The following is a 13,481-nucleotide window of genomic DNA, read 5'->3' as shown; positions in this document are numbered from 1 at the left end:
ATGGACTTGTAAGGTCTTATTTTGCCAAGTAAAGACAAGGAAAACAACTGCACCAGCTATCATCACCATTGTTTTAGGAACAAAATAATATTCTTAAGGCAAAAAAAATAAAAATGAAGTAAGGCAGGATGCAGTCCCTGAATAAAAACAGCCAGGCCTTGAAGATGCATAAATTGAGCTTCATGGAAAACATGCAACATGGGCCTTATTCTTCTCCCATGAAAATCGTCTTGGGTATTGTCACACGTTGGGCCCTGGAGGCTGAGGACACCCAGGTGCTTCCAGTCTCCAGCAGAGCAAGAATCCCTCTGCAGCCTTCCTGACTGGAACTGGTTCCCCTCTGCTTGCACATCCCTTGGGACAGGGTGCTCACTGTCTCTCCGAGTTAGCTTGGGAGCTAGGGCTGGCATCCTAAGCACCTTTAAGTGGCTTCCAAGCAAGCCTACTATGGGAGAGAGGAAAAGAGACGAAGAAGGGAGTGAGATGGACAAGGTACTGATGGGAGGGAAGACAGACCTCCAGACCCAGGGCATAGGCGTGGTGGGGAAAAGGGGTGCTCGTGTTCAACTGGACCAAAGTAGAAAAATTAGGAAGTTGGCAAAGATCTGAGACTTCCCAGGGAGCACTGTCTTCCCCATCTCTGGAGTTCCAGAGTCTTCCACTGCCTCACTCCACTCCCCAGCCCTCCAGAAAGGCTCTGACACACCCATTCTCATTCTCACCAAGGCCTCAGTAGATGTGCAAAGTACCCGGACCCACAGGCCAAAGAAGAGAGTGGAGATTGGAAGAAAACGGTGGAACCTCAGGTGTCCACAGCCAGGCTGGGGAGGAATGGCAGGCAGGCGCCCTTCCCAGCCCTGACCTTCTAGGCCCTTCCCCATCCAAGGGGACCTGGTCCCTGGCTGCTGAGACTAGAGGGGCCTGTTGGGCGGGCGACCCTGGGGAGCCTCGTGTACACACATTCACTCTACATTCCAGCTGTGCTCTGTCAGCGCTTAGGCAAACCAGCATTGTGTGGCTTTGGGAGGGCAGGAACAAATAACCCCCAAACTTGGGCAACGGTGGACCTGGGGCTGGTTGGAAAGGGAACCCCAGGGAGGCTCTTCTGTGCTGGGTCACTGGGTTCAAAGTCTAGGGTCTTCCTGCTGTTCCCTGAGGTACCTGTGTTCCCTGGGGTGTGGCTGGCCCTGTACCCAGGCAGGCTCGCCCTAGCCCCCTCCCCTAAACCCTCCTTACCTCCCAAGGCCTCGGAAGCAACAGCCCAGCACTCCGGCCTGGCACGCCCCCAAGCACCCCTTATGCAGCATGAGGACTGCCTCACACCACTGCCCAGTTTCTGTTGCCCCTCCTCCCTCCCACCTCATCTTCACACCCCCTCTGATTTTGTGCACGCCACTGCTTGGACCCGTTTAGTCTCCCCGCCCCTCCCCACATTCTCTTAAGATCTTTATCCTCAGTCTGTCAGCCCCTGTGCCACTGAGCGCTTTGAGCCCCACAGTCCAGGGCCTCATCCCTACAGTTTGATTTCCTTCCTTCTTGTGACCTGCTTAAGGATTTCCTCTAATATTTGATTTCTTCAGACCCTGCCTGACTTCATTCTGCCTCGACTTGAATTTCTGGCCTTCTCGCCCCCCGACTCAGTGCTACCTAATCCATGTCCCAGTGGTGACCCCAGGATCTCTGCAGATGGCAGGCATCTGGAGAGAAGATGCAGGCTGTGGCAGGGAGCCGTGCAGAGACATCAGAGCAGAGGAGGGATGGTTGGTCCTGGGGTTGTGAGGCTGAACTCTGCCCCTGGCCCCCTAGCCCCCTGCCTGCCCCACTGACCCTCTGGTTCAGCCTGGACCAGGACTGGATAGGTAAATGTTCTTGACACCTTACGGAGACCTCAGAGATGAGGCCTCGGGCCAGATGGGGGAAGTAAGGCATAGAGAGACCCCAGACCAGACTCCAGCCTTATGGGGCACGTGACCTGGCACCTGAGGCATGGAGGGCACCAGGCTGACATGAGGGCAAACCCTTTGCCACACCCACCCCTTTCCACCGGCCGCAGGGACATAGGCTGGACCACCCTGCTTGAAGGGGGAGCTGGGACCAGTGTTTATGCAACTGTGGGGAGGCCACAGCCTGGCTGGCAGTGCTGCCCGCCCAACACAAGCACTGACTCAGCAGAGCCCCCCAGCACGTACACACTCAGACATGCACACAAGCAGACACAGACACACACACAGAGGTAAACACACATGTACATGTGCACAGACAAATGGACACCGGCATTCGCTGGTATACAGACACACACTCACAGACGCACTCACAGACACAAGTACACGGGCAAACTTGTGCACGTATGCACACACAGACACAGGGACACACAGAAATGCACACACATTCCACCCAGCCAAGGTAGGTGAGAGGCTCCTGAGTGAGGAGAAGCCTCACCCCTGCAGCTGGGTTCTACCCTCTAGGCCCCTCCACTCTGACACTCACACCCACAGCCAGTGACCCAAGCCCACACGTGGTCAGCACAGCCACATATAACAGGCAAGATGCCCCAGAGTGGCATCACGACCATGACTGGGACAGAGACACATTCTAAGTGGAGTAGAGCCCCAACAAGGGGGACCAAACAGCCCCAGGCAGAGCTCAACAGACACAACCACCCCAGCTCTGCCCGCGCCAGCCCCCCACAGCCTGTCCACTCCCAGTCCACACTTGAAAACTGGCAGGTGGGGGCCGCAGAGGGTCTCGGGGGATGTGTGGGATACTCCCTTCCACTGCCAGGCCGAGCCGAGTAGGGTGGTAGCTCCCAGGAACCAGGGGAGCCTGCAAGAAGGAGGGTGTGTTTGGGGGAGGGCTGGGGGCACTGTAGGACCATTCTGGAAACCAGAGGAGGGGGCAGGCTTTCTTGCGAGAGCAGGACACATACTCCCTGGGATCCCAGATACACGGAAGCTTGGAGGCAGGACCGCTTCTTGCCTGGGGATGGCTGAGAACAGGTGTGATCCCTGCCTACAGGACCCAGTCAAGGGTGGAAAGAAAAAGCTGGGACCACTCAGTCCCATGTGGGTCCTGGAGACTTTTGAAAGGGAACTCAGCTGTTCCTGGGCTTGGTGTCCAAGAGCAAGGTGGCTGGGCAGGCAGGAGCTGGGGCCTGCCCAGAAGGATATTGGCCAGTCTCTCTGCCCTGACTGGGGCCAAAGGGAGACCCTGCTCTCCTCTGTGGGGGTCTGCGGCCACCAAGGCCAGGGAGGCTAGCCAGAGTCCAGCAAAGTCAAACATGCACAAGCAGACACCCTTACTAGCAGAGGCCACTGCAGCAAGTCCACTAGTGCCTCCATTCCCTGCCCTACCAGCCAGCCAGACTATGCACCATGAAAGGGCAGACTACGGTCCCTCACTCCCACCCCACGCCAGATCTGGGGCTGGAGTGGACTGTGTCTAGATAAGGAAAGGACAAAGAAAGCCTCAAAATCTGCCCAGAATGTTGCTGAGAGTGTCTTAAAAAATGACCTGGAATCTGATCACTTCTCACCATTTCCACTGGACCACACATGCATCTTCTTCTCTCTCCTGGACCCTCCTACCTGCGGTCCCTGCTTCCGCTCACGTGCCCCAGTCTACTCTCCACATAGCAGCCAGAGTGATGCTGATAAAACATCTCCCCAGAGCACACACCAAAGCCCTTCCCACGGCCCAAGGACCCTCCACCACATCCTGTCGCCTCCCCACCGCACTCTCTGCTCCCGTCTCTGCTGGAATGTCTTTGCTCTGATGCCCTCATGGCTCCCTGGAGCAGATGCTGAAGTATTGCCCCACACAAATGTTCCAGCCTGCCTCTGGGGCCCTGCCCTAACCAGCGAAGGTGGGAGCTGGTAGATAAATAGTCTGGTTTCCTCATGCCCTCAGTGAGACACCACCACCGTCTCCTGGAGGTCCCCAGTGGGGCTGAGCCCCCGTTGCCCACAGGGTCTTCTGCTCCCATGCACCCTAAGGACTTCCTTCCCTGCCCAGCTGCTCTCCCGTGCTTCCTGGGGCCACCTCCCAGGGACACTACTTACATTCAGGTCCTTGTCTCAGCTCTGCTTCTGGGGAAGTCCAGCCTAAGACACTCCATCTCGCCTCTCTTCTTTGTGTTTCTTATCTTCCACAACGATTCCCCATTCCTCCCTCCCCCCAACCCCCAGCAACCACCATTCTACTCTCTGCCTCTATGAATTTGACGACTCTAGGAACCTCGCTGGAGTGGAATCATATTGCATTTGTCCTTCTATGTCTGGCTTATTTCACTTAGCATAATATCCTCAAAGTTCATCCATGTTGTACCATGTGTCAGAATTTCCTTCCTTTTTAAGTCAGAATAATATTCCATTGTATGTATAGACCACATTTTGTTTATCCATTCGTCTGTTGATGGCCACTTGGGTTGTTTCCACCTTTCAGCTATTGTGCATAATGCTGCTGTGAACATGAGTTTACAAATATCTCTTCAAGTCCCTGCTTTCAATTCTCTGGGATATATACTCAGAAGTGGAATTTCTGGGTCATATGGTAATAATGTTTTCAATTTTTTGAGGACTTTCCGTAGTTTTTCCACAGCAGCTGCACCATTTTACATTCCCACCCACAGTGCCCAAGGGATCCAATTTCTCTACCTTCTCGCCAACCCTTGTTGTTTTCTGTTTTCTGCATAATAACCATCCTAATGGGTGTGAAGTGGTATCTCATCGTGGTTTCGATTTGCATTTCCCTAATTAGTGACATTGAGCATCTTTCAGGTGCTGATTGGCCATTTGTCTATCTTCTTTAAAGAAATGTCTATTCGGGCTTCCCTGGTGGCGCAGTGGTTGAGAGTCCGCCTGCCGATGCGGGGGACACAGGTTTGTGCCCCGGTCTGGGATGATCCCACATGCCGCGGAGCGGCTGGGCCCGTGAGCCGTGGCCGCTGAGCCTGCGCATCCGGAGCCTGTGCTCCGCAACGGGAGAGGCCGCAACAGTGAGAGGCCCGCGTACAACAACAACAACAACAACAAAAAAAGAAATGTCTATTCAAGTCCTTTGCCCATTTTTGAATTGGGTTGTTCGTTTTGTTGTTGTTGTAGGAACCCTTTATATATTCAGGATATTATCTCTCCTGTTTTCAATTTTTGCCCAGCCATTGCCTTCTCAGATACTCACTGACCTCATTATTTAACATGTCATTTGCTTCCCCCCCCCACCCCACACACACACCGCACACAGACTGCACAGCCCTCCCCTCCTCTGGGCCCCTCCCCAGCCTTTATCACTGGTTGACACACACACACACTCACACACACACACACACACACACACTCACACACACAGACTGCACAGCCCCGCCCCTCCTCTGGGCCCCTCCCCAGCCTTTATCACTGGTTGACACACTCACACACACACACACACACACAGACTGCACAGCCCTCCCCTCCTCTGGGCCCCTCCCCAGCCTTTATCACTGGTTGACACACACACACACTCACACACACACACACACACACACACTCACACACACAGACTGCACAGCCCCGCCCCTCCTCTGGGCCCCTCCCCAGCCTTTATCACTGGTTGACACACTCACACACACACACACACACAGACTGCACAGCCCTCCCCTCCTCTGGGCCCCTCCCCAGCCTTTATCACTGGTTGACACACTCACACACACACACACACACGCACACACACACACACACACAGACTGCACAGCCCGCCCCTCCTCTGGGCCCCTCCCCAGCCTTTATCACTGGTTGACACACTTTACGGCTCTGGTGATCTGTCAGCTCTGTATGAGTGCCACGAGGGTGAAGGGTTTGGCTGCTTCCTCCACTGCAGTGTTCCCAGGGCCTAAAGAGTCTGGCACACAGTAGGTGCTCCATAAATGCTGAAAGGATGAAAGGAAGGGAAACAGACTCCTGCGTACACACTCACAGCCCCTCACAGACTCTCACATACGCTGCCGCCACTCCTCCCACACATACGCGCACACATACTCTCACACTCACAGTCCTGCCATGCTCGCCGCACCACACAAACGCCCTGAGGCAGCCTGATCCGTGCAAGCCTCAAACCCGCTCTCATACACCCACACGCTCATCTCACAAGCAGATGCATTCACATCCAAATGCACCCTAGCAGGGCTGCCCTGACCTCCTGTGTCCTCCCGGCCTGCAAGCTGTTTCCTACCCTGTGTGGCCCGCTCCACACTCTGGGCCCTTGATCTCTCCACAACCCTTATCTCTAGGGCCCCCAAGACTCTCTACAGGGCATTGCTCTTCCTCCCCTTCAAACCAGAGTGGATGACCTCCTCCAGGAAGCCTCCCCTCCCCCTCCCCACTGAGCTCCGAAAGGAGGGGAGGGCCTGGCCCCAGAGCAGGGTGTGACAGTGGGGCTGGCATGTGCAAGGGTGTGTGCATCTCCTCCTGTCATTGCAGGGGTTGTGCACTTGTCTTCTGCTGAGAAGCCCAGGGCTGAGAAACCACTGGTGGACCCCGGATTCTCGCCCTCTGACCTAGAGCCACAGCACAGGCAGAGAGACCGGAGTCAGGCAGGGGTCTCAGGCCTCTTCGGCTCTGACAGCCTGGGGACAGTGAGTCAGGCAAAGCCATTCTCTGCTCTGGGCCTCAGTTTCCCCACCTGTGACATGGGTGGCTCTGGGCCAGTGCCCTGCAGTTCCCTGACTGCTGGTTGTGGAGTGAGACAGCTCAGACAGCGCTCTCAGGCACTGAGTGGCAACCCTGTGTTAGAGGCCAGAGCATGGCTACTGTCTCCAGAAGTGGGGCAGGGCACCCAGTCCTCGTCCAGCTCAGCCCAGTGTCCTGGTGGGCAGGCTCAGAGGGTTTGGCACACCGGATGGGACAGTTTTGATGCGGTGAGCAAGGAGGCAAGATTTCAAAGTGATTCCTCTCGTTTTGTCCAGGGCTCACCGTGTGTGGCTCATAGATTTTTATAAAAGTCAACCAAAGGGCCACAGAGAAGAGAGAAGGAAGGAGGGAGGAAAGGAAGGAAGGAACGAACGAACAAATGAATGAACGAATGGAGGGAGGGAGGGAGGAAGGAAGAAGAGAAAGAAGGGAGGAAGGAAGCAAGGGAGGGAGGAGGGAGGAAAGAAAGAAGGAAAGAAGCCATTTATTCATGAGGCCCAAGGGCCGGGGACAGAGATGCAGTCACAGGCAAGTGCAGCCTGATGGGGAGAGATGACAGCCCCGCAGAGCTGTGCAGAGAGAGCCTGTGCAGGAGTGTCAAGGTGCTCCCCTCCGTCCCACAGGCTGCAGGCCACGGGTGTCAGCAACTCGAGTGGAAGATGAGCTGTCCCCAGCACGGCCTCCCCGGGCTCCCTGAGAGCAAAGGCGGTCACAGGTTACAGTGGAGAGGTGCAAGCAAGGCTGCGGGATGTCAGCTGAGAACTGGACTTGGTGGAGCTGGGGAGGTGGCAACAGGGGATCTGGATGACAGAGGCAGGAGGGGGACAATGGGGCTGAAATCAGCAGAGGTGGCAAAGGTGGTAGCAGGTTTGGAAGGGAGGGTGGGAGGTCTCACCTGGGGCAAGAGGTTCAGCTGGACATGATGTGCGTGACAAATGCTGAAAAGAAGGAAGGAGTGAGCAGCAGGGCTTCGGCCCTGGGTAGCCAAAGGTGGCGACCTAGGATCCTAACGCCCCGCTCCCGCCTGCAGACTCCCTGCCCTGCTGAGCTTACCTTTGTAGTTGACGCAGCCATTGGAGTCCTCTTGCCCAGCCATCAACTTCTCCACCTCATCTTCTGTCAGCCTCTCACCTGGCAGGAGTGGAAAGCTGAGTCAGCACTGTTGAGGTGTGAAGGGTGGGGGGCCCCCTGAGCCCCTCTGGATGGTGGGTGTGCCTCTCCAGTATTCCCACACCTCATATGGGTACACACGAGACCTGGGCTGTCACCCTTATTTCTGAAACCAGAAGAATCAGTGACAAGTCAAAAAGGGCAAGGCCTGGGGTGCAGGCCTGGCACTCTCTCCGAGCCTGGGCTCTGTCCGTAACAGTGCCATCTTGCCGTTCAGGCCACCAGCACATACTGTCCCCTGTCCTCAACAGGCTGGCGGGACTCCCTCCATCAGGAGTAGGCCAGGTCCCCCATCTCCCTGGAAGCAGTCCGTCGGGGCAGCCCTTCAAGGCTAGAGGAAGGACACCTAAGATAGAGCTGGGGACCTTAGGGGATGACCATGGAGGGTACCAAGAGACACCACCACTGCTCCCCACGGAACTTTCCCGCCTCTGTGCTTTTGTATGTGCTGTGTTGCTTCCCCCACTGCAATGCCCACTGCAGTTTCCCTCACACCTCCTAGCCCCCAGTCTCACACACACACACAAAACCCCAGAGACCAGCACAGGGCTGAGCACACAGTAGGCACTCAGTAAATGTCTGGTGCGGGAAAAGTTCCCTTTGCGCGGACACAATTGGTGCTCAACGAACATTTGCTGTAGGAAAACTTCTCTTTGAGAAAGGAGCGCTCCTGCCAGCCAGGCACCTGACAGCGGGGGTCAAGATGCCCAAGAGGCAGGCACAGTACCTCTTCGGCTCTGGAATTTGACCTTGAGGCAATGAACACAAGGACTGGATTGATCCCCCTGGATGTACCGCCCTGCCCCACCCTGTCCCCAGAGCTGTTCCTATCCCCCTCCAGTTCTGTGAGCTGCACCGGCTGGCTTTCTTTACTCCCCACCTAAATTTCTAAGTTCCCCACATTTCCGTCTCCTGCCATCGAGGCACCTTGACTGCATCACCCTCCATTTCACAAGTGAGAAACAGGCCCGGTGCGTGACAGAGTGGTTTCCCCCGGAGGCCCCAGGAAGGAGAGAGTGGGGTGGGGAGGAGGCTGCCCTCACCCAGCGTGGCCAGCACGTGGCGGAGCTCAGCGCCCATGACCGTGCCATTGCCCTCCTTGTCGAAGACCCGCAACCCCTCCACAAAGTCCTCGAAGGTGCCCGTGTCCTTGTTCTTGGAGATGTGCTGGAGCATGGGCAGGAACGTGTCAAAGTCCATCATCTTGGAGTTAAGCTCTGGGGAGAGATGGCCCAAGCATCAGGCTCTGAGGGGAGATGGGCATCCCTCCCCTGTGTCTGGCAATGAGGAGCTACTGCCCTCACCCAGCCCCCAATGCAGTCTACACCAGTCTGTCATTTACAAAGCACTCCACCATCACAAGGCACTTTACAGTCAACTGAGAAATGCATTATTCACATCGTCCTTTGCTGTTCACAAGGACAGTGGCACGACAGTGGGCTCTGACTAGCACCTCTGCTCTTCTTTGGGGAACAGTTCTCGCTAGCGTCTCTCTATTTTTCTTATCAACCCCGCTCTCCCCACACCTGTGATTGGTCGAGAGCAGCTGGGCCGATCAGAGACCTTCTCTGGGACTTCCGCACCTGTGGCGAGGGCTTGGGTCTCACTCCTCCTTGGGGCAAAGCAGGCAACCCTCTCTGGCCATGGTGGTGAGGGAAGCTGACCCTGCCCCACAGAGGGATGCCCAGGAGGCCGGGAAGGACAGGGAGAGCATATGGGATGCTGAGGCCAGACACGGCCTGGCTTGCCCTCACACCTGCTGCTGAAGCTAGTTCGCGCTGTTGTCAGTCCCCTACGACCAGGAGGCCTGGCAAATAGGCGTGGGGCCAGATGGTACAGGAACCCTCACTGCTCGTCACCTTGCCAGCATCACCTGAGACTGGCCCCCAGGTCCTCCTCCAGACAGCGGGAGGATGTTAGGAGAATGCACAGCAGGGGAGTTCCCGGGTTGTCCCACCAGCGATGGCGGCCCACCCTGGGGGTCTCCCCCGGGACTGGCCCTAATGGGGACACGTCTCAGGCCGGGCGTACCAACCTTCCTGCTTCGGCTTCCCTAGGACTCGGAGCACCTCGGCCTGTGTAGGGTTCTGGCCCAGCGCCCGCAGGACATCCCCACACTGCCCATACGTAATCTTCATCTCACACTTGGGTGTGCGGTCGTACAGCATGAAGGCTTCCTTGAACTCTGCCGGGAGAGGGCGTGAGCTGCAGACACTTCTAGAGTCAGCCCCCCCCGACTCGCCCCACACTGCAGGGGAGGACACTCAGCCTGGGGGACCCGGGCCCCAACCCTGCAGCCCCTGGCTCAAAACCCCCACTCACCTTCAATCTGCTCCGGCGTAAACTCGATCTGAAAGGAGACCCCCAAAGATTCTGAGTGTCTGGTTCAGAGGATGGGGCCAGGCGTCCTCCTGGTGCCTCCACGCCCAGACCAGGCCTCAACCCCTCAGATGCCCCAACCCGTCCACATTCCAGGATTCCAGCTTCCACTGCCCAGGACCTCCTGCAGTCCACCTTGACTCCCTCCTGCCTCCTTACCCCTCCCGCCATCCCACCTGAGGACCTTGGGTCTGCAAGTGCCCAGACCCTGACACCAGGTAGGCCTCATCAGGGGAAGTGGTGAGGAGGGAGGCCTGGTGCCCTGAATCCCCAGCCCGGGGTGGGCCTTACCTGAGGCCCCTGGTCCTGGACAGACGTGCCTGAAGCACAGACTGGCTTTGCCAGCTCTGCCAGGCCTGGGGCCCAGTGGGTAGACTGTCCACATAAGTGAGATGGGAGGCCTCATCTCACCAGGGCGGGGGCGGGAGGAGGAAAGGCGAGGGGGCAGGCCGCAGAGCCCTGTCACCATGAGAACATATTTGCAGGAGGGGGTGTGTGTGCGATGTGCATGTGCGTTCGCACACCTGTGTGTGCATCTGTTTGCATGTGTCTGCCCCTCACAGAGCCCTCAAGGCTGGGCACTTTCACTCACGTGGCCCTGCCTACACCTGAGTCTTACACAGTCCTGTCCATAAGCGCAGGGCAGCCCCCAGCGTGGCACAGCAGGGGGCCAGGGCCCAGCGGTTGAGTGTTTGCTGAGGCCACATCGGGGCCACCTGAGGTCAGGAGGCCTCCTGGGACCCGGTTTCCCCCTCCTCACTTGGATACCAGGTCTATTTTTATCACTGCAGTCACTCGCCCCAAGGTCAAGGTCGCACAAGGGAAAGGAGCTTGGGGGAGGGGGACTTGACTGGCGCCTCTCCCACTGCTGCTCCCTTGGAGTCCCCTCCACCAACCTCAGTAGTGCACACCAGTGCAGAGGGGGATCCTGCCCCTGTCACCCTGCTGGGCTGTCCCTCCCAACCCTCTGGCTTAGCCCTGTGTTGGGAAGACCAAGTTGTTGCTCCTGGCGCCCCCGAGAGCTCTCTCCACCAAGAAGCCTGCTGAGACTACGGGCCCTGGGCCCCCCGTACAGCTTTCCGCAGGGGTCACGGGAGAGGCCGCACTAGTTCCTCTGCTCAGAGGGGAGTCTGTGCAGCCTCGGATCCGGTGAGACCACACAATGCCACCTTGGGCCCTAGGGTTGGCTGACCCTCACCAGGGGGCCTGTGGGACACAAACCTGGGGTCTGGGGATGGTCAGGAGTCAGAGTCAACTCCACGGAGCACTTGCCATGAGTGGTTCCCAACAGCCTGTGAGGAGGACTTATTGTCCCATTTTATAGCTGAGGAAACTAAGCCTTAGAGCAGTGATGGGAATGGAGCAGAGTTGGGATTTGAGCCCGTGTATTGAGGGACAAGGTAGGTGCCTCCAGGAAGGGCTCAGGAATGGAGACGGACCTGTGCAGATGGGCTGCAGGTCTCGCTGGGGACCGTGAAGGGCTGGGAGGGCTCCATGGGGCCCCTCAGCCAGCAGCCAGGGCAGCAGTGGCCAGTGGCCAGCCGAGAACAGGCAACGGGCAGGACACGGGTACGTGCCACTATGCAGATGCCGCAGGTGGGACTCATGGCTCGTTCTCCAGGTTTAGACTCTGAGAAAGGCTTTCAAGCCAAGCCGGGGAAGGGCTCCTGGGGCCACTGGTCACAGTTCCAAGACCAGCTTCCTCCATGACCTACCCAGACTGGCTCAGTATCGCCAGCTCAAAGCTGAGGCCCCACCAGCTCTGGGGCTCAGGGACCTTGGCAGGGGTGAGTGTGACCCAGACTGGGCAGGAGCCCTGCTTCCCTTTACTCCCCACCCTGTCCACCCTGGGGAACTTGGTATGGACTTAAGACCCCACAGCTGGACAAGAAAGATCCCTGCCTGGCTGCGGGGGTGAGGGGCACAGGCAGGTCCAGGATTCCCCAAGGATGTGAGGTCCAGGGAAAAGGACAAGGGAGAGTCAGTTTCCAATCACCAAAAAAATAGTCCCTTCAGCAGCACTGGGGGAGTCCTGCCTGATGTCTGACCACCCTCCCTCCTGCTGCAGCCCTCCTGATGCCTGAAGCTTCCAGCTTCAGTTCAGTACTCACTTTCTGGAGCCTGGTCTTCCACGGGGTAGATCCACTGACCTACCCTGCCCTTCCCACGGAAACCCAGCTCCCACACCCACCTTGACCTTGGAGGCATCGAACTCAGGTTCCTTGGGGGGCTCTGGTACAGGTGCGGGTGCAGGTGCGGGAGCTGGAGCTGCCTTGGCGCCTGCCTTGGCGTCATCCTTCTTGGGCTCTGGCTTTTTGGGAGCCATGGAGGTTGTAAGCAGAGAGGGACGTGGAGAGAAGGAAGCAGAGAGCCGGGTAGGTGAGCCTTCCCGTAACCAGCCTTTATCCTGCCTGGACACCTCATGACCCCAGCCCCACCCCTGCAGGGCACAATGGGGACAGAGCCATAAAAGGACATTGGCTAGGCTCAGTGGCTATTTTGGGGCCTGGGGGGGCATTGTTCAGTCTCAGGAATGGGTGGGGGAGAGGGAGGGCTCTTCATTCCTCCCAATCACCTGTTGGGAAGAGAGCGGGGGAGGGGAGGACAGAGGTCGGTGCTCAGCCCCCACACACACCCTCAAAAGCACGCGCACATACGCAGGGGCCCTGCTGTCCCTCAGCAGGTCAATAAACTGAAAGGGTGCAGAAGGTTGCACCGAGCATGTATTGTGTGTTGTGTTGGGGGCAGGAGGACTGGGCACCCCTTGAGTTAAACTTCCCATCTGTGCATCGAATTCCCATGTGTCTGTGCCCGTGTGTCTACACGGAGGGGGAGAGGGAGGTCTGCGTGTGTCCATGTGTGTTGTCTCCGTTTGGCTGCGTGTTTGTATGCAGAGAGGGTCTCTGTGTATCTATGGTGGGAGGGTCTGTGTCCACGTGGGGGATGACCTACTCCAGTCCGCGGGTGTTGCTTCTGTGTGTTTGTGTCTGGGTGTTTATCATGCCTGCGTGAGTGTCTGGTCATGGCTTGCAGGCAGCTGCAGCCCATCTCTGAGAACACCCTAAATGGCAGTAGGATGGGGTCTGCTCCCTCGAGGGCGGTCACCCAGCCTAGTTCAACAGCCAAGCAGCCTCCACAGCCTCCCGCATCCGCACCTGCCTGACCCTGAGGTCGGTTTCTTGGTTTCACCCTCACTTCCTATTGCCCCTCTTCCACAGCTCCCTGCGACCCACTTTCCCCACACACCCCAGGGCCTGCTCCCCGCCAGACCCT

General features: G+C 57.5%; 1 protein-coding gene across 2 annotated transcripts; it reads right to left on the bottom strand.

The window, feature by feature from the left end:
• Window positions 1-7,127: 7,127 nt before the first annotated feature.
• On the bottom strand, window positions 7,128-12,534 carry MYL3 (myosin light chain 3). 2 transcript variants are annotated; one of them, XM_030845331.2, is made up of 7 exons: window positions 12,400-12,534; window positions 10,152-10,179; window positions 9,865-10,014; window positions 8,873-9,046; window positions 7,713-7,790; window positions 7,555-7,597; window positions 7,128-7,352 (listed from the first exon to the last, which is right to left on the bottom strand). In XM_030845331.2, exons 1-6 carry the CDS (start codon window positions 12,532-12,534, stop codon window positions 7,569-7,571), a joined length of 594 nt encoding a protein of 197 aa, XP_030701191.1. In that variant the 3' UTR covers window positions 7,128-7,352; window positions 7,555-7,568. The 2 variants fall into 2 exon arrangements, with proteins under 2 accessions (XP_030701191.1, XP_030701193.1); XM_030845333.2 differs by lacking the exon at window positions 7,128-7,352 and adding an exon at window positions 7,368-7,459.
• Window positions 12,535-13,481: the final 947 nt, after the last annotated feature.

Source organism: Globicephala melas, chromosome 11, assembly GCF_963455315.2.
Source record: "Globicephala melas chromosome 11, mGloMel1.2, whole genome shotgun sequence".
Classification (NCBI taxonomy): Eukaryota; Metazoa; Chordata; class Mammalia; order Artiodactyla; family Delphinidae; genus Globicephala; species Globicephala melas.
The sequence above is the reverse complement of the archived record's forward strand: the minus strand, read 5'-3'. Positions and strand labels throughout refer to the sequence as shown.